Consider the following 20,399-nt stretch of genomic DNA (forward strand, 5'->3'; position numbering starts at 1 on the left):
TCTGGGCTTAAATGTTGGGGTCTCCCTCCAGCTTTGTGAGGTCTGTCGCAGTGCCCATGAACATGCTTCGCCCTCGCTCCAGCCTGCTCTTCTTGTCTGTGAGGCGGAAAGCCTCCATGAACTCATCAATGTCTATGCTGCCATCGTGGTTGCTGTCGATGGTGACTGCAAGGTCAGAGATGGCCTCATCTGTGATCTCCATCTTTAGGTAGACGCTCAGCAGCTTCCAGGTCTGGCGGAAGTCCTCCATGGAGATGAAGCCTTGGGATGTAGAAAGTTAAAGTTAAAAACAGGATTAAAAAATGCATAAAATAAAAAAGCCCAAACAGACCAATACTGATAGAATTACAGTGTGTGTGATCAGCCGTGGGGGATGGAAGGACCAGTAGATCAGTAGGTTAATCCTCGTCTTAACTGGGAGGATTCAGGAGCCTGTTACATGCCGTGGCCTCCTTTACATGCTACAGGTGGATTAACTCAGTGATGTACACAACACACACTTTGCAGATCTGTGACACACTTTACACCTCTGCAGCACCAGACTGTCTGTCGTTGGATTTCCTCCATGAGTCACTACTAACTTCATCAAGCTGTTGAATAAATCCAGCTCGTCTACGTGTACATGCATTCTGAGGCAGGCTGTTGATTCCTTAAGTCTATACTGAGGCCCACAACAGAATCATGCCTGTATATTAATGCAGTGCTATCTGAGTACCTGTAGGTCACAGCCATACTGTTCAGTCCAAAGCTGGTTTTCTGCCTTGTCTTCTGCCTACAAAGACTTCTTCAGATTCTATGAATCTCTTATGGACTTTTACTGTAAGCTGATGTAACCCCCAGAATCTTTGTAAGTTTATGTTTAGAAACACTGACACTGTTTAGTCCCAGAGAGTTGAGCTCAAACCCAAGGCCGCCCATAAGGGGACATAAGGGGAGCGCTTTCGGGGCCCAACCGAACAGGTGACCCTTGGAGGTCAGCAAAATCATAATTCATTGTACAGCAAAGCTGTGGTAAACATATTTTATTATTTTGCCTGAATAATAACTACTGTTGTCAAGGCAACATAAGTATATTTTTTTAGATTTATGCTGTAGTATATAAGCTTAATTTTAATAAAAACCCCTGTTCTTAAAACTGAATTAAACGGATTAAAAGTGGCAAAAATGGGTTGAAAATGTGATGAAGTGGTATTTAAAATGTAGCAGAAATGTTTCAAGTGACAAAATGTGTTAACAGGGACAAAAGAAAGGAAAAAAGTGGAAACATGGGTCAAAAACATTGGTAGAAAAATGGTGAAAATGTGTTTAAAGTGGCACAATTTGGCATAATAAACAGTGAAATGCAGTCAATATTGGCAAAAATAGGCATTGAGTGTTGAAAAGGGGTTAATGGTGGCAAAAGTTGGTCAACAGAGGCAACAATAGAAGGAAAGTGGAAAAAACAGAGGTGGTGGAAAGGGGTTAAAAAGAGCAATATGTGGAAAAGTTGGTGGATTTTTTTTTCAAAAGTAGCAAATATTGGTTCAAAGTAGCAATTATGCTTTTAAAGTGGCAAAAAGGTGGAGAAAAAAATGCGCAAAAGTTGTTCAAAATTGATGCAAAGTGGCAAAAGTAGGTGGAAAAATGGTTGGGAAAAAGTTTTAAAAAGGGGTTAAAAAGTTGCATGAATGAATGTGTGTATAATGCGACATGCATTGAAATAATCAATAAATCACAACTGGGGAGGGTCCATTACTCTGGGTTTTTTCTGGGGCTCAGCCAAATCTGTGGGCAGGCCTGCCCATGCCCATCTTTACTTTTGACTCTCTGGGATGCTATTTATATATCCAATCATGTCACTAACCATGTGTACAGTTAATTTCATTGACTGAGATTTTTGATGAAGGGTTTCTTTTAGCATTTCACTTTTCTAGATTTATGTTGACACCACTTTTGTGAAAACCAAATACTCCATCAAAATAGACCCCAAAACACAGGTTAGATCAGCATGTTATTATCCTTTTTCTGATTTTAGTCACGAGAGGAACAATATACGGCACTGAAAGATAAAGTAGTGTAAATATAAAGTGTAATTTGATGTACCTGAGTTGTCTGTATCTACGATTCTGAAGATTGTCTCCAAGGTAGCACGGTGGCGATACAACATCTCAAGCAGACCCTGGTCGATGTGCTACAAGAGGAGTAACATCAAAACTCATGAAAAAACAAGTCTGAGACGAAAATTAGTCTTTTTTATGTAGGCAGTGTTAAAAGTGGTTGCATCTTCCTGCCCCATGTACAGAGGCTGTTGTCAGTCTGGGTTCAAAACTAGGTTATGGCTCATTTTCTGCATGTCATTCCCCTCACTCTTTCCCCAGTTTCCATCTCTATCTGCTGTCCTATCCTTCAAGTAAAAGTCCCAAATAAAATCTTAAGTAGAATCTTAGTAGTAAGACTGAGGAGACATGTCTGCTTACGTCTGTGTTGGTGCCTTGGATTGCGAGCTCATTGAACCACTCGTTGTAGTTGATCATGCCGTCGCTGGACTTGCAGGTGACGAGCTGACTGCGCAGCATCCTCCAAGGTAAACCAAGGAACATCACGCTTTCCACCGCAGAGGCCCAGTCATTCAAAGACACAAGACCTGGAAGGAATATTTGTACATTTTCTGATTTCTACCTGAATTTAAACCAAATGTCCTCTTTTACCCGTCTTTTTTATTTCATTCCTTCCCAACACACTCCAGTTACTGCATGTTAATGACACACTCCAAAACTAAACCTCCTAAAACATCCACAGAATAAAAAATCCTCTGAAAATTATTGCCAGTAAATATTTGCGTAGATATTCATAATGATATATGATCATTGTAGAAAAAAACAGCATAACAATAATATAGAAAACACTTTTTTATACCTATCAGATTAAAAAATCAGGCATCCAAAGCTTTGCAATGAGATTCTCTGACTGGATCAACTTTTAATATCTGAAAAGATGGATAAGTTAAACTTTTATCCATTCAGTAATTAAAAAAATACAAAAAATATTAAACAATAATTCTGATTTAAGTGCAAGTGTGCTACTTATTAGCAAAGGGTGGACTGCAAAGTGCATCTGCAATGGCCATGATACTGCTGCAGTTATCTTTTGATCAGAGATCCTTATTATGAATAAAAAAACTACCTTTCTCTTTTTTTGTGCAGGAAAACAGCAGTTGATTCAAATAGTATTACATCAGGATGTTTTTATGAGAGGTGCAGGTCTTTTTTACCTAACTGTAGTGAATAAAGGCACAGAGTGAAAGGAGAAAAGGGCAGAAAATGACTTACAGTACACTTTTGTTGTTTTATTATGTACGTGAAAAACAAGAGCTTTGGCCGATCAACATAAGACTGAACAACAACAGTTTCAGCTAAAGTTTCAGTGAAACTATTAAATCTTGAAGGCTGAACTTTAGCTCTGCCCATGTGTTTGTCTTCCTGAATGCAGATTAAAATACAAAAGCGAAAGCTCGTGTTTCTCCCTGATGAGACACTAAACCTTTGAGAAGGGTTCAGCACAGATCTGTGATGACATGAAGTCACACCTGATCTCTCGAGGACTGAGAAAATATGAACACATGAATCGCACCATGAAAGTCACATTACACACCTGTGTTCTCGCTGTCGTACTGCTTGAAGGCACAGATGAGGTCAGATTTGTGCGAAAACAGCTGCTCTCGTAAGACTTTGAGGGCCGAGCGTTCGGTTCGTCCAACACTACAGAGAAAATGATGACAGATTATCAAAAGGGTAGAGAATAGTGCTATCACATCTTAAAGCCTCTGTGCAATCTGATGCAGACCATCAGAACATTTCTACCTGAAATTCACTTGTTCAAAGCTCCAATGGTTCAGTTTTTGCTAACATGGTCAAAATGTGATAAATCTACTTCATATCACAACACCCTTAATCCGAATAAGACTATGGATGAACTGGGCAGACAGAGAATGTGGGAAGTGACATGCAAGAAAGGAGCTACAGGCCAAATTTGAGCCGCTTTGAGAACAGCATCTGACCACGGCATACCCCGACATCAACCACTAGGCTACCAATACACCATACTTTACATTTATAATTTAAGTTATTCTGAGTGATGGTGGTGTAATAGGAGGGCACTGCATTGAAGTATTCCTAATATTTTGCATCCTTCCTGTAAAGGCAAGGGCAAAATATTACAAACAGTCATGATCATAGTTTCTGTTAGCTGGCAGTTACCAACCTTTGGCTAGTTTCACAAGCAGAAGTCCAGCAGATAAGAATATTAATAGCCAAGATACCATGAAAAAATATGCCAGTTGCCAAAGAAGTAAACAGTGAATAATTAAATACTAAATATACTGTGTTATGTAGAAAATATGTTGCAAGAGTCCTTTAATATAAAGTCAGAGTAGGTTTACTATGACCTATTTCCTATATGGTGCTGGGGTTGTTTATCTAACGTAGGCAGCACATGACCAATTTAGGCTGTGAATATTCATGTGTTTATCGTGGATGACGTCAAACCGAGCCTATCTCCAGAATCTCTAGGAGAGTTTAAAGTTACTGGAAACTGCAGAGAAGTCAGCCGTATGGGAGGTTTTTGAGTTTGTCATGGCTTCAGGTAATAAAGAGGCTAAAACAAAGGGATTGGTAGAAAGCTGAGTTGCATAAACACAGCTGGGTTTAGGATGGGCCAGGGCCAAGCAGAGAGTTCTTGTTGACTAGCGGGTAAATCTACCAATGACAAATTCTCAGATGAAGTGGAGCTGTATTCAATACAGATGCAAGAAGGCATGGCTTGGTAGAGCACTGTCTCACTTCCCTGAAGCTGAGTGTCTGTGCTCAGGGCTTTCTGACTAATCAGCAGCAGGAGTAAAGGCATCGATTAGAGGACTGTGCTGAACTATCCACGGTACTCACTTTTGTCTGTTTTCAGGTGTACTCTGAAGAAACCATGATGGCTGGATTTTACTGCTTTAGCAGAGGTTACAGTTGAGTTCATCCCTTTATGAGGACTAATCTGGGACAACTGACAGTAACCGACAGACATTTCATGTGTAATGTAGAGTTTTAAGGTGATATCTAGTTAACAGAGCACTTGATAGTTATTTGTTGGTGTTTTCAGTAGAGGATGGTATTTGGCTGTTGACTAAATACCAGATGTCAGGCCTGGTCTTGGGTCGGATCCAGAAAGAAAAATGAAGCTGCACCACAGTGTTTCTGTTTTTACATGCTCTGTTGCTGGTAAATGCAGGTTTTTGGTCACGTGTGGCGATCAAATGCAAATGTTCTGAATGGCTGAAATTCTTGAACGCTGCTGGTCATTTTGACCAGAGACAAAAAGTCTAGCGGAAACTCTGGTCATAACTATAATGCGCTTTAGTTCACCACCACAACCCACTATGACTTCAATTATGAATACAAAGCAGAATTATCACCTCTCTGACCATGCCAACAAAAATTTTAAATGTAGAAGCTCCATGAACACATGATTTATGATAGAGACATGAGTGTATATCTTAGAGCTTTCTTAACAAGTAAGACTAAATATCTTAATAACATGAAGAAAAAACAATCCTGTATTCTCGTAATATTGATATAACATATTTTAATTTGATCATGTATCATGTTTAGGGTTGCGTAGCCTTTCTGTGTGAAGTTTGCGTGTTCTCCTCATGCATGTATGGGTTCTCTCCAGGTACTCTGGCTTCCTCCCACAGACCAAAGACATGCTTGCTAGGGTGATTGGTGATTTTAAAGGGCGTTTGTCCCCCTGTGAGCCCTAACAGGTTAAGCGGTAAGGATAATGGATATATCATATTTGATTTTTGCTGAAACAGAGAGCTAACTCAGGACAGAGATGAGAAAAATGTATCACTCTAATTGTTAAAAGCCTTTGCAACTTTTTGTGTCCGACACTCAAAACAAGGATTTGTTGATTTTTTTTAAAAAATTGGTGTACATTTAGGGGATTCAATTCAAGACTGTTACCTCTTGATCAGAGGTAGTACAGTTGGTATTTTGCAGAAAATTTATTTAATGGCAATCTGTAAAATAGTTACCACACAATTGTAGCCATGCTCTTTATGTCAATATTTAATATGAAACTTTAAAGACACTTCTAGAGGACTTTCAAAGTAACAAATGCCTGCCTCCATGTGTAAATATGTCATAATTAAACACCTACAGCTAACTTATACTCTTTAGAGGCTATGCGTTCAAATTTTCAAAGACAATTTTCTTGACTACTTTAAATTTTTCATCTGTTCTTGAATGGATTTATACAATATATACAGCATTAGTATCAATAATTTTCAATATTCACAGCAAAATCAATCTTTATCATTGCTCATGGCTTCATTCTACTCATTCTTGAAAACATGTATGTTTTCTATTCTATTGACTTTTTAATGGCTATGAAGAGTCTTTTGCTTTAAAAAAAAATCCTTTCCACTTTTTTGGTCATGTTCAAGATAAAAAAAAAAGATTAGAAAAACGATGTAACCTTGTTGACACTATATTGATAATTTTCTTGTACCTTTGTCTCACAGTGAGCTCTCTGGTCATGCTGCTTGCCTGGTACTGAACCACATAAGGCACAAGGTCTGGACCCAGCTTCACATAGGCCCCCCTGTTGCTCCCCACATCATAGTAATTGGAGGCAGAGAACAGAGTGAGGACCTGTGGGAGTAGAGCCGTTCTTGTTTTAGTATAATTTTAACTACATTAAGAAACAACCATGTTTCTGTCAGTGTTTGAGCTCACCTTACGGTTGTGGCAGAACTCATAGCCCTCCTGTTTGCACTCATGAGAGCGGATCAGGAGCTGCAGGTTGTGTCTGTTCAGGAATTCTTCAGTGATGTCAGGACCCCAGTAACAGCCTCCACCCCGCACCTCGTTAGGTATGCAGCCGTCTGTGGTCATCGGGTCACTCCACAGCAGGTCCAGGATCTAGAGAAACAAAGGAGGGAGAGATTTAAGTTAAAGACTTGAACTGAAGCTCTCAAAACTGAAATTTGAAAATGGACATACTGAGAATGAACACAAAGGAAGTGATGCACAAAACTCTTTGTTTCTGCTTTGTAAGTTGCACTGTAAGATCAATCAACCAAATAAATATCAAACCACAAAGACAATGTGTCATTTAAGTTTTTAGGAAATAAAGGACAACTACATTTAAAATCTACAATTTGAGAAAGAAAATTGTGACATAAAGCTTTAAAAGTATGAATTTCCAAATACTTTGGTTTATGACTGCACATGTGCTTGCAGACCTTTAATGTATTGCACTTACATAAGAATGAATGATTGAATGATAAATAAGAGAAAGGTGTCTTTTGAGTGTGCAACCCTAATGTTTAAATCATTTTATATTGCATGTTTTAATCATGTAAAAAAAAAAACTTCAAGTATGCCTGGGATCATTTTTGAAAGAGACATGCATTTTTCTAGCTTTGTTTGATCAGATTCTACTTTTGCAAAAGAATCCTTCACAAGATGAAATATGATCTATATCATCAACTCCCCTCACTCAAGGTCCTGTCTGATTATTGATCTTTTATTATGAAAAAGGCCTTGAAAGGTTTGTGTGGAATGATCTCTTCTCCTTAACGCTGTCAATGTTTGGTTTTGGCTTCACATTTACTTCACAGGTCAAACTTCTTAATGCTTTTACAGTGGCTTCAGTCTAGACAAACTAACTAACTAAGGTCAAGATACTTTAATTCAATGTAATGTACTAGACATGGCTGTCTGCTATCTCCTGCGCTTATTGCATTAGCAATCAAACCTCTTGCAATCTCTTTAGAGGCCTCACAAGACTACAGATCGGTTTTCAGAGGTGGTGAGGAGCAAAATGTCTCATTGTATGCAGATGACTAGCTGTATTTATTTCTATTCCAAACTCCGACTGGGTGGGGTTTTTTGCACTTGCATTTGAAGAAATAATGGAATATAAGCTTTTACAAGAAAGTAGACCCAAAGTATCCATCCAACAGTATGTGATCCCTATCCACCTTGTTGCCAGCCCCCAGTGTTCCTTTGTGGGCATGACTTTCAATCCCTTCTGTCAGACTGGGACTTTGCATAGTGATGAGATGCATATCCTGATTATTAAAGCGATTTGGAGATTCACATATGAAAACGTCATCCATTAAACCTGAAATGGGAGAATATCAGTATTCACCTTCTACTGGAGAGGACAATCCTGTCTGATAAGGTACACTAGCAAATTTAGTTGTCTTTATAAGCTCCATATCAGTAAGTGCACATAACAACAGGGACGATCACGTTTTGTTAAAGTCGTTGGGACACAATCTTTAATGTTTCAAAGATGTAGAGCCCAGTCAGAGCTTTAACACATCTTTCTTTAGTTTGTAGAGTTTCCAAAATTAGTGTGTTTAAAACTGATGATAGAGACACATATCACTGGCATTCGTGCCAAAACCTCACATCTCTGTTTTTCATGATTCTATTATTGTGATTTTTATAAATCAGTGCTATGGGTCACCCTTTACATCTGTCAGTGGGTTTTAACCAATTTTAACAAAAAAAAGTGTCTAAAATATCCTATGACCATTCAGTGTTAAACTATTTTTTTCATTCCCTGAAAATTGGTTATTTTGGACAAAGGAGATTTTGGCCTGACACCAGCTATAGTTGACTTTGTCTAGTTAGTGGTACCACAAAAAGAGCAAAAGCTACTGGGAATTTCAGGAAATATAACTTATGACATTTAGCTGGATTTGAAAAAAAATGAAATACCAACTAAACGGGATTTTAAAACAACCACTGTTAGTGCTAAATGACTTAAATTAACCATAGGGTGAATGTGTTTTTGTTATCATCATTATGTACTATACCAGAAGTTACAGAACCTGAATGAGACCACAGCTTGTGCTTAAGGTGATGACGGCATGCAAGAAAGCAGATTGAACTCACGACAGGGGGATTAATGACAGGGTAGATTACTGCAGCCCTTCTACGGTGAGTGTTGATCACTGATGGAACGTTTATCTGGACTGATCTAGTCCACTGAAACAGAGCCAAGGCACAAAGGCCACGACCCCTCACTGAAATAAACTCTCTTTTTTCCACGCGACATGGTCATTGCATAAATTAATCATTAGGGGTTTCTAAGGACTCAAAAACAATGGCATAAAATCCATTAGCAGAACAGAAACTTTAACTAAAATGAACTAATCCAACATTTGAAATTGTACTGCAACGTGCAAACAAACACACTAAGAGGAGGACTTATCGACTTAATTAACCAGGATATAAACAAAGGATCTAAAGTCATTTGAACTGTATCAGTGATCAGGTTTTACCAGGGGGAAATGTCATCAGTAAGTTAGCTAAAGCTCAAATGTACACAACTGTGTTTTATTATATGGGGATAACATTGTTAAAGTCATTGTAAGAATTTTTGTACGTCCTTATCTCCAAGAAAAGCATTTCCTTTAAGGCTGTGCCTTATTTAGAGCTAAACTATTTAATATGTTAACAGTTGAATGAGTGAAATTCATCAATGATTTGTGATATTAGACCAAATAGCTTTGGAGTTTTTGAGCTGATGGGGTTTTTGTGAAAGAGTCCCCCTCTGCTATAGGAAATTTAATTGTCTGTTTTGAATTGTGGACTACATGGTGTTACAGTGGTTTGTACCGTCGCCTCACAGCAAGAAGGTTCCTGGTTTTCAGTTCCCACTGGACAGGGCCTTTCTGTGTTGTGTTAGCATCTTCTCCCTATGCATGCCTGAGCTCACTCCAGGTACTCTACCTTTCTGATTGATTCTAAATTGCCCTTGAGTGTGAATGTTTGCCTCTACATGACAGCCCTGTAATTGACTGAATGGGTGTTTCATCATTTTCTACCTCTCTAACATATAATGATTAAAGAAATACCTGCAGAATGATCAGTAACTCTGTTGAAATAACAGATTCAGGGAAAAATCTTATCTTAAAACAGAAAATGTTAACTCAGCTCTCACCTGTTTCCACTCGTCCTTGGCAGTGTCACTGTTGACAGAGTCCGTGGACCCAGATGGAGTGAACTCAGGTGAAGTCACGTTTTTCTCTGATCTATGCATCCCCGGGCTAAAGAGTGTGTGTTTTCTCCTGCACATTTCCAGCTCGTCCACCGCTTTAATCCGGTCTGAGAAGTCCTGCAGAGAGCGGTTGTGGAAGCTGTCACGGGTTCCGAGGGGTTTGGGGTGCGTGAGAGAGATCCGACGCTGGATGAGCCTGTTGGAGGACCAGATGTCTTCATCTATGTCCGAGTCAATGGACCTCACTGAGTGGCTTTGGCTTTTCCTCTTCGGCGGCCTTAGCGCTGAAACATACTGGAGGGAAAACAGAAGAGAGGACATGTTTGAAGGACTTTTACAAAAAGTATTAAAATAATGTATGATGTCTTTTCTTACAATGTGTCTGTCTACTCTGGCGAGCACGCCGAGGTCTGTGGTGTCGGCTATTCCCCCGTGGAGCACAAGTACTTTCTGGTCAATCACAGTGGCTAAGGGCAACCAGCTGAAAATCTTCTGCAACAGCTTCAGGATGCGTTTACCGTACATCTGAGGAGAGGCACACATCAGAAAGGACTTAATGTAACCTCCTCTTTTAACTTTGATTTCTAAATATTTAAAAGGAAATAAGAAACTGTTATTATGGGGTAAATTTGAGGGTTTTTTAATGTATTTGTTTTTTCTTTATCTTGAGCATGGATCTATACACAAATAGGAGCGCTTACATTACTGAAATAATACCTGCTAGTTTTAGAATGACAAAAGGACCATTTGACACAACCTAGGCTCAAAATCTTTCCTTCCAACAAAACTCTCGATCATTTTATTGGCTTTTATAGAACTTATTTGAACCATTTTATTCATCATTTATATTCTCTTAATCATTTCCTTAAAATTCCAAGGCTACAAACACAGATTTTTCTCCCTACAAATGGTCGCAATGAATAGATTGCAGAAGACTGCCTGTTGACTGTGTCAAAATGGTTTTCTCCTGTAATAGACAGAAAAATCCAGTTCAAAATCCTCCATAGGTTACATATAACACCTTACATTCAGAACAAGATGGATCTAAATTTATCCCCTCTGTGCTTTTGTAGGAGAAATGGGGGGTATATCCACCTTTTCTAGAACTGTAAATTCATATTGCAGTTTTGGGACTGCATGACTAAAGAACTTAATGGTATTTTCAATACTAATTAAAAAAAACAGGCACTTTTGTGCTCGGTCTTCTCTCTAGGATCTGCCACCTACCTTCAATCTAAACTACTAGACAAACTGCATTTGGCAATAAAAGTATTGTGTTGAAATAGATTAAAGATAGACCTCCTACTGCCACACTGGGGTACAGAGAGATCTTCTCTGTACTTTCTCATGAGAGGATCATTGATTTGCTGAAGGGTAATGAACAGCTATTTCTTAACATGTGGAAACCAATCTTGGACTATCTTCCCGCTGAGACTCTGGATCTCTTTCAAAAGGATTTTCTCATCTGAACTAGAAAACCTCAGGTTACCTACAGTCATACTAAGTCTTTTTTCTAAATTAATGGCTACTAGCAGATTGATAAATTATAATACAAACAAGCTAAGGAAATGGGTGGTACTGATGGTTTGTTAACTGTAAATGGGTTTGTGCTCACCCACTTTTGGTGGGTGACATTTCAAAACATTTTGAAAATGTTTTTCAGTCCAGTGTCTTCTATCTCCATTGGAGTTTTATTTATGTGGTTGGTCGAATTAACTCAATACTCTGCTTTAATGACCTTAAATCCTCTTAAGTGCAGGAAGGAGTGACCTGTCTTTCGTTGCGAGGGAAGATGGCCTATATGAAGCTTTACAGGAAATGCGTAGGTGTACTCTAGATGATTTAAACTATTTTTATTTACTGCTCAAGAGAAAGTAAAAATCTGCTCAATTCTGTATGTGTCAGCTGGTTTGATTAGCAGACATAAAAGTTTATAACAAGCAGGTAAAAAAAGAGTATGTAAAGGCTTTTAGGTCTAGGTTAACATATTAAAAACTTACCTTATATTTAGACAACACTTCCTTTGTGAAGCCGTACCTTGACAGTCACGGATACAGAGAATAAAGTTAGGAAAAAAGGTTAAGGAGTTCACCTAAAGGATTAGGTCCAAAAGTGGTAAAAACAAACAAATAATATCCATTAAATGTTATTTTACCTCAGGTTGACTATATGATCCTCATGGTTTCCTCTATTGAGGAAGACTTCCCCTGGGTAGACAAGCAGGAATGCAAACAGGATGATGAGGATCTCGATGGAGTCCTTGCCTCGGTCTACAAAGTCGCCGTTAAACACATAAGGTTTCTCACAGGAAGGCATGCCATTCTGTTAAGAAGAAAAAATGCAAGACAGAGCCATGGAAAAGGTCATCCTATCAGGTAAAGCTTATATTAAAAAGCATTATGTTAAAATGCATTTCTGCATTTCAGGTGTAAACGAGTCATCAGTCAAAACCTACTCTACTCTACTCTACCCTACTCTACACCACTCTACTCTACTCTACTCTACTCTACTCTACCCCACTCTAATCTACTCTACTTTACTCTACTCTAATCTACACTACGCTACTCTACTCTTCTCTACTTTGCTCTACTCTAATCTACGCTACTCTACTTTACTCTACTCTACTCTATGCTACCCTACTCTACACTACACTACTCTACTTTAATCAACTCTACTCCACAATACTATACTCTACTGTAATCTATGCTACACTACTATACTCTACTTTACTTTGCTCTACTCTTACGTATGCTACACTACTCTACTCTACTCTATACTACTCTAATCTACACTACACTACGCTACGCTACCCTCCTCTAGTCTACTCTACTCTACCCTACTCTAGCCTTCTCTACGCTACCCTACTTTATGCTACTCTACACTGCTCTACTTGGTTCCAATCTACTCTACTCTACGCTGTTTTACTCTAAGCTACCCTACTCTAATCTACTCAACTTTACTCTTCTCTACCCTGCTCAACTCTACTATACACTACCCTACTCTATGAAACCCTACTCTACTCTACTCTACTCTATGCAACTCTACTCAACTCTACTCTGCTTTAATCAACTTTACTCTACACTACTCTAATCTGCTCTTCTGTAATCTACGCTACACTATGCTATGCCACGCTACTCTCCTCTAGTCTCTTCTACTCTACCCTACCCTACTCTACTCTGCTCTTCCCTGCTCTACTCTACTCTACACTACTCTAGTCTTCTCTACTCTACCCTACTATACTCTACTCTACTCTGCTCTTCTCTGTTCCAATCTACTCTACTCTACGCTGCTCTACTCTACGCTACTCTACCCTACTCTACTCCACTCTTCTCTACTGTACTCTACTCTACCCTGCTCGACTCTACTTTACGTTACTCTACTCTATGCTACTCTACTCTACTCTGCTCTACTCTACTCTGTGATAGGGATGAGTATTGAAATCCAGTACATGGTACCAGTACCAACACAGATCAATGCAGATAGAAACAAATAGTTTTATCTCTTTTATTGTTTTCTGTACCTCCAGAAATGAATGGATAGATAATGAAAATCGAATTCCTACCTGACCAAATTACAATACAGATATCGATACTTAATTTTGATATCCCGCCTACCCAAATGAAAGGCAAAAATACATCATGGAATTTGTCTGATTTCTTTGAAGTTACACTGGTTTCCTTTTTTTTGCTCATGTCTGACTAGCATTTTATGTGACTCATTTATGATACTCGGACTGCTTTAACTGTCCCGCTAACTTTCAAACTTTTTTCCTCGCAAAAGTTTTGATTTCGGCACTGGTTAGCCACTTGCACCATATAAAACAGGGTTCCTGCAGATCCATAAAAAAAGTCTTAAATTGGAATTTTTAAATTTAAGGCCAGAAAATGTCTCCTTTTTACCCGTGAATAGTTTTTAATTTTAGGAAGCACGTTGACTTTGACATGTTTTTATCCAATTTTTGTTATCTACCTGTATTTATCTGATTTCAATCTTGAATTATGCTTATTGCATATAGTATGATAAATATCACTTTACTGTACATTGATAGAAAAGTGGCATTAAATGTGTAAGAAATCATCAAATTTGTGTGTCTGTGATTTTAAAAAAATCTCTTGGCCTATATCAAATAACATTTCGCTAACATTACATTAAACCAGATAATTCAGCTCTGCCTGGTGTACCAAGAAATCTCACATGCCTCTTTTTTGACAGTTTGCCATAAAAAATGATATTATTTTTTTCAGATCAGGTCTTAGAAAATCTTAAATTTGATTGGGAAAAGTGTGCATGAACCCTGAAAAATATTGATTTAGCACCAGAAAACAAAACAAAACGATGCCCAATCGTAAGTGTTAAGCAGAAAATGCTGCTAAAATATATGCTCTGAAACCAAAAACATACAAGAAGGGTAATATTTAAGCTCTATTTAGCGAACCACATGTTATTACTGCAACTTTCAAGTAGCATTTGATTTTTAGAGGATGAGATTCAAACCTTGTAAAAAATCAGCAGTAGGTCCTCCAGTTGGCCATGCAAATCCCCTGAGATGAAAAGATAAACTTTAATTCATTAAAACAGCAAAAAGCAGACTGAAAGAAACTTGTTTCCTGTCTTTTCTTTTATAATAAAGACTTAAAAAAAACAGGAACTGGGTCAAGATATGTAAAAAAATATATATTTCTAAACTGTTTCAAGAAAAGGAATGGCCAGAGATGACGCTGTATGATTACCACTTTTCCCTCTGTTATACTGGATATCTATATCTGAATATTTACAAAAAGAAGTTGTAATTTTGTTCAGCTCACCACAAATGCAGATTTCTTTGCTTTGGCAGGTGGCGACACGGTTGATGTTAGGCAACGAGCGGAGCCGTTTCCATGTCTCAAGGAGGAGCTGGAGGACGTAACGTGAGTGCAACTGCTGCTAGGACAGAGATGTGTCAGCAAGAGGAACCAACACAGAGAAAGCTTGTCATGTTGTTGCAAAATATTAAAAACAGTATTGAACTTCCGCTATGGTCTTTTCTCCTGAGTACTATTTCTAACTTAACCATTGATATATAATACACAAGTTAGAAAGAAAGCATAATATACTCAAACATGTAACTTTTTAGGATGAATCAAAAAAGTTTTATGGGCATTTTTTGGATGTTATAAACCAGTCAAAGATGTGCTTTCCTTCAGCTTGTAAGCATTATTATAAGTGCCAGTTCCATTTAAATAATTGTTGTCTATGCAAAGGGATTTGTGTTGTTGCCCTAGAATAATCAACCTCCATCATCTCTAATGCAAATATCAGCTAACATACACCTAATTCTATTTCAAAAGAAAGTGAATTTCCAATCTTCTCTTATTGTAAATGATGTGAATGATGTAAAGTCTTTCTCAGCTTTGCCTACTGCAGTAAAACTGTACGGTGCACCCACTTTCTTGTTCCTGAAGGCGTCCACCAGTCCGACTGCCTGGTCCACTGTCAGGGGGAAGGTCAGATGTGGTCCAGAGTAGATCTCTGGCACCTCAATGTTCTTGTAGCAGAAGTATCTCTCCCACTCTGCGTCCCGGCAAACCTCGTTCTCGCGGAAGATGTGTGAGATCAAGTTTCCTAGATTAAAAGGTCAGGATGATGAGTACAAACTCAGTGATTGAGTTGGAAAGGTTAAAATTGTGACCTTTTTTTGTCATTCATAAAAGAGATCTTACGTTCATTGCTTGATGGGGTGAAATTGTCCATGAGATAGCCAAGGAAATTATAAAGCTGCACGAGGAGAAGACATTAGAGTTGGTATGTCAGAGAACAACATACAAAAATATGTTAGAATTTCTCTGTTGGTTATTCTCACCTTTATCTGAGCCTGCTCTCCGGAGTATTCTATGGACTGAAAGATGTGCCACGTGTACCTCCGTCTCATCTCTGTGCGGGCGACATACTGACGGTACCATCGCTGAATCAGCACGGCAGCTTTTATAGCTGGAACACAAGATAGGTTATTTATTTATTTATTTATTATTTGTTTATTTGTAAAGGGACCATGTACAATAAAAAACATAAATGTTTCCATTTGATGCATTGTACCAGAGTTAGCTTAAAGCTAATTTACATCTGCAGTCCCTTGGCAGGTCACAATTAAAACATCAGTTATAAAACATCACAGAGAAATTGCAATAAAACATTAGCTCAAAGCTGCAGAGTTAGATCACCCACACAGGCATACACTCACATACACACAAACACATTCACACAGTCATATTTAAAATCATGTCATAAAATCAGTGGTCACAGAGTTGAGTGTCTTTCAGTAGATTTTTGAGTTTGTTCTTGAAGCTTCTGATAGAATCAGAGGTCTTAATGCTGTCAGGGAGAGCGTTCCACTGAGTCGTGGTTTTTACAGGGAAAGCTGACTGACCAAAAGCAGTGCGATGGAAAGGCACAGAACAATCTCTTTTTGAAGATATTCTGGTGGATTTTATGGACTGCTCAGGACGAAGATTAACAAATTGATGCAATGGGGGAGGAGCCAAGCCATTTAAAATCTTAAACATAAGACACAAATTAGAAAACATTTTAAAACTCTCAAAGCTAAGCAGATGATGCCTCTCTGGAATCCTGCAGTGGTGATATTGCATACATTTTTGTATCTAGAGTTTTTAAGGTTTGTTTATACAGTGATTCCAGTGGTTTAATGGCTGTTTCCCCAGCTTGTCTTCTCTGTTGACATGATAAGTATGAATTTAAACAGATTAAATCCAGCAGTGACAGGCAGGAAAGAACATTTACTCCAGCGCCACTTTCAGAACTATTGAGTTGTACTTGTGATTCAAGTTTAAGAGTAATCATTAAAGATAATCAAACAGGGTACAATCATGTTGAAATGTTTGTTAATTTTCATCTTTCATCCGTTTTCCTTTTACACAACATTATGCAGCATATGTGGGGAGTCTTTACCTTACATCCTAAATCATATACTACCCAGAATTTGTACTACTTTGAACACGACTGTCCTCTGCAGTGTAGGGGCCCCCCAGGGAACGGTGCTGTTTCCTTTTCACCCTCTACACTGCTGACTTTTCCCACCAGTCACCCACCTGCCCCCTGCAGAAGTTCCCTGATGACTCTGCCATTGCAGGCCTCGTCACAGATGGGGACGACAGGTCATACAGAGGACTCATTCATGACTTTGTGGACTGGTGCCAGCGGAACTACCTCCAGATTAACAATGGAAAGACCAGGGAGCTGGTTGTGCCCCCCCCCCCCCATCACCAGTGAACATCAAGGGAAGGGACAGAGCAGACTCTATCTCTATCTGCTCAGGAGGCTGGGGTCTTTTGGGGTGCAGGAGGCACTCCTGAAGACCTTCTATGACTCTGTTGTGGCTTCTGACATCTTCTACAGTGTGGTCTGCTGGGGGAGCAGCATCACAGCAGCTTACAGGAAGAGGCTGGACAAACTTATAAAGAAGGCCAGCTCTGTCGTGGGATTCCCTCTGGAACCTATGGAGGAGGTGGGGGAGAGGAGGATGACAGCCAAGCTGTCCTCCATGATGGACAATGACTCCCACCACCTCCAACACACCCTCACTGCACTAAAGAGCTCCATTAATTACAGAATGCTTCACCCGAATGTGTGAAGGAGAGGTATCGCAGGCCTTTCCTTCCTGCAGCTGTTAGGCTCCACAACAGTACACATGTCTATATATTTAATTGTATGTATATATGTGTATATTGGTGTACATATAAGTGTCTCCCCATTTCCAATCCGTAATGTATTCAACATGTACATAACAGCTGTAAATAGTATTTATAACTGTTTTGATTTGTAAGTTACATTTCTATATTTCCTATTTTGTATTATTCATTGTACTAATTGAATGCTCTTTTTACTCTCTTGTGTGCTTTGCTTACTCCACTCTTGCCGCCGTAAATTTGGAATTTCCCCTTACAGGACTAATAAAGGAATATCTTATCTTAACTTAGACCCACATGGGCTAGTTTGAGTATTTCAGAAACTGCTGATCTACTAGGAATTGTAAGCACAACCATCTCTAGGGTTTACAGACAATGGCCTGAAACAGCAGCTATATCCAGACAGTGGCAGTTCTTTGGGCTAAAATGCTTTGTTGATAGCAGAGGTCATATGAGAAAGACCAAACTGGTCTGTGCTTTTAGAAAGGCAACAATAACCCAAAAGACCATTTGTTAAAGCTGAGGTATGCAGGAGGGTAACTCTGAATGCATTGAACCTTGAAGCAGATGGGCTACATCAGGTGCCACCCCTGTCAGTTAAGAACAGGAAACTGAGGCTACAGTTCAAATAGCCTCAACAAACTGACGATAGAAGATTGGAAAATTGGAAAACAACAGCCATGGCACATTGGAGGTCACTTAAATCACCTTTCTTCCTCATTCTGATACCTGGTTTGAACTTAGGTCGAGCGTCATGGCCATGTTCACATGCCTACATACATTGTTTGTTGCCATATGATTAGCTGATTAGATATTTGCATTAATGAGCAGTTGAACAGGTGTACCTAATGAAGTGGCTGGATAGGGTATTTTACTTTAATTGATCATTTGAGAGGTTTTATTGCATTTTAAACTTCAACTATGTATGATGTGAATATCTCACATCATATTCTAACATTTTGATATTTATTTAAGCTTGATTTATTTAAACCTTATGAGTTATTTTTCCTGGCTGGACAATTTGATTTCACTATGCATCGTACTTATATGACTGTGAAAGGGGCCAACTTTTGTAAATTTGAATTTGATATTATATTAACACCTCTGTAATACAGTTCTGAGGCCAACGTGGCTTTTTAGATACTTTGCAGATTTGAAATAATAATACAATAGTAATCAACAAATGTGTAATGATGTATTTACAGGTAAAGATGTAATTCCAAGCTTGTATAGAAAGTAATTTAAATTCAATCAGAACCTGGTTAGTCTCAAGAAGGGCAGCTTTTTTTTGCAGGAATTTAAAAATCATTATCATCATCATCATCAGCTCAAATCACACAACAAAAAATAAACTACATAATTAAATGCAACAAACAACAGAAAATAAAAGACATGGAGGAATTAGGCAATGAGATGTAGGATTATAACGACTAAAACTATGAGATGAAAACCAAAAAATACCAAAGCTGGGTTGTGTAGATTATATTGCTTGTACTGGTGTTTATCAGTGAAAGGAGTTTTATTTTCCTATAATTTTTCCTCATCCAAAGATCTAAAACAGTTTTTTAACTAAAGTTGGGTGCTACATTTTCCATATCAGGTCCTGATCAAGCAAAGTAACTCTGCTCTGAGCTATACTAACAATGACAACACAACACAACAAGGATGTTGCTTACTTGTGACGGCTGCAGAAAAGACAAGAAAGAAAAAAAGGTGATATTAAAAAATAGAATAAAGAGTTTTAAAATAAGGTGCAAGCAAGTAAGACAAGAAAGAGAGCCATGCAGGTGTATTTGTGTTTGTTTGAAGGGTAATGGTTACCTTTCCCGGAGTGTTTGTGGAACTGGTCAGACTTTGTGACGCCACATCCCATGACTGTTCCTGTTCAAAGCATCAAATAATCATTAGATCAGCTAAAAGAAGTCCAAATATTTCACCAAAAAGGACACTTTGGTCTCTTTTCTTCTGGATTACCTGCACGTTTCAAACTGTACAGACTACTCAAAGCAATTACGAAAAAAATTTGATCTGAGTCTTTATGGGGTCACAGAGAACTGATTGAGTTAAACAGCAATATACTCCACCTATTATTTCCATAATTCTGGTACGGTCTTGACCTTAAAGGCACCTACTCATTCACCAAGTGGAAAGTTAAGCGTGTGTTGGCAAAGCTGAAGCAGCAGGACAGTCAACTTTGTGCCCTTTTAATCTCGTTACCTGCTGGTTTTCTACTAACGTCTGCGATTGGCCTCAATCCTGCAGCAGGGGACTGTTTTTGGTACGAATTCTTCGAAGGCTTAAATAAAGCAATCAAAAAGAGGAGGGTGTATTTATCTGCACATCCTAAAGTTATTTTTACGAAATTGATAAACTAAGGCAACGAGCATGCATTTTTAAACAAACAAAGAATGCCTGGATTACAGTTCAGAATAAAAGATGATAATGAAGACAACCATTCTCACTTGAGAATGCAGCCTGTTGTCTCATTAAGCTGCAGGCTGTTTTAATTTTTGGTCAAAGCAAATTTAAACTAATTTGAAACTATGAGTTTTTTAAATCACATTTTGTGAGACTTAAATATATGTGGTGGCAGGTCAAGTACATTCATTCATAGAAGATTAAAGAGGAAAAGCCTGCATGTCAAAACAAAAAGACTCCAAACCTGAAATAAAA

At 38.5% G+C, this 20,399-nt stretch overlaps 1 protein-coding gene across 1 annotated transcript; it reads right to left on the reverse strand.

Moving 5' to 3' along the window:
- Nucleotides 1–7: 7 nt before the first annotated feature.
- Nucleotides 8–17,213, reverse strand: LOC121509757 (serine/threonine-protein phosphatase with EF-hands 2). Its single transcript, XM_041787419.1, has 16 exons — nt 17,126–17,213; nt 15,887–16,014; nt 15,747–15,801; nt 15,473–15,648; nt 14,853–14,967; nt 14,542–14,588; nt 12,203–12,369; nt 12,048–12,084; nt 10,423–10,572; nt 9,991–10,341; nt 6,765–6,950; nt 6,538–6,680; nt 3,631–3,737; nt 2,457–2,623; nt 2,083–2,170; nt 8–261 (listed from the first exon to the last, which is right to left on the reverse strand). The coding sequence occupies exons 1-16, from the start codon at nt 17,211–17,213 to the stop codon at nt 8–10; spliced, it is 2,259 nt and encodes a 752-aa protein (XP_041643353.1).
- Between the last annotated feature and the right edge of the window lie 3,186 nt (nt 17,214–20,399).

Source organism: Cheilinus undulatus, linkage group 5 (assembly GCF_018320785.1).
Source record: "Cheilinus undulatus linkage group 5, ASM1832078v1, whole genome shotgun sequence".
In the NCBI taxonomy this organism is placed as follows: Eukaryota; Metazoa; Chordata; class Actinopteri; order Labriformes; family Labridae; genus Cheilinus; species Cheilinus undulatus.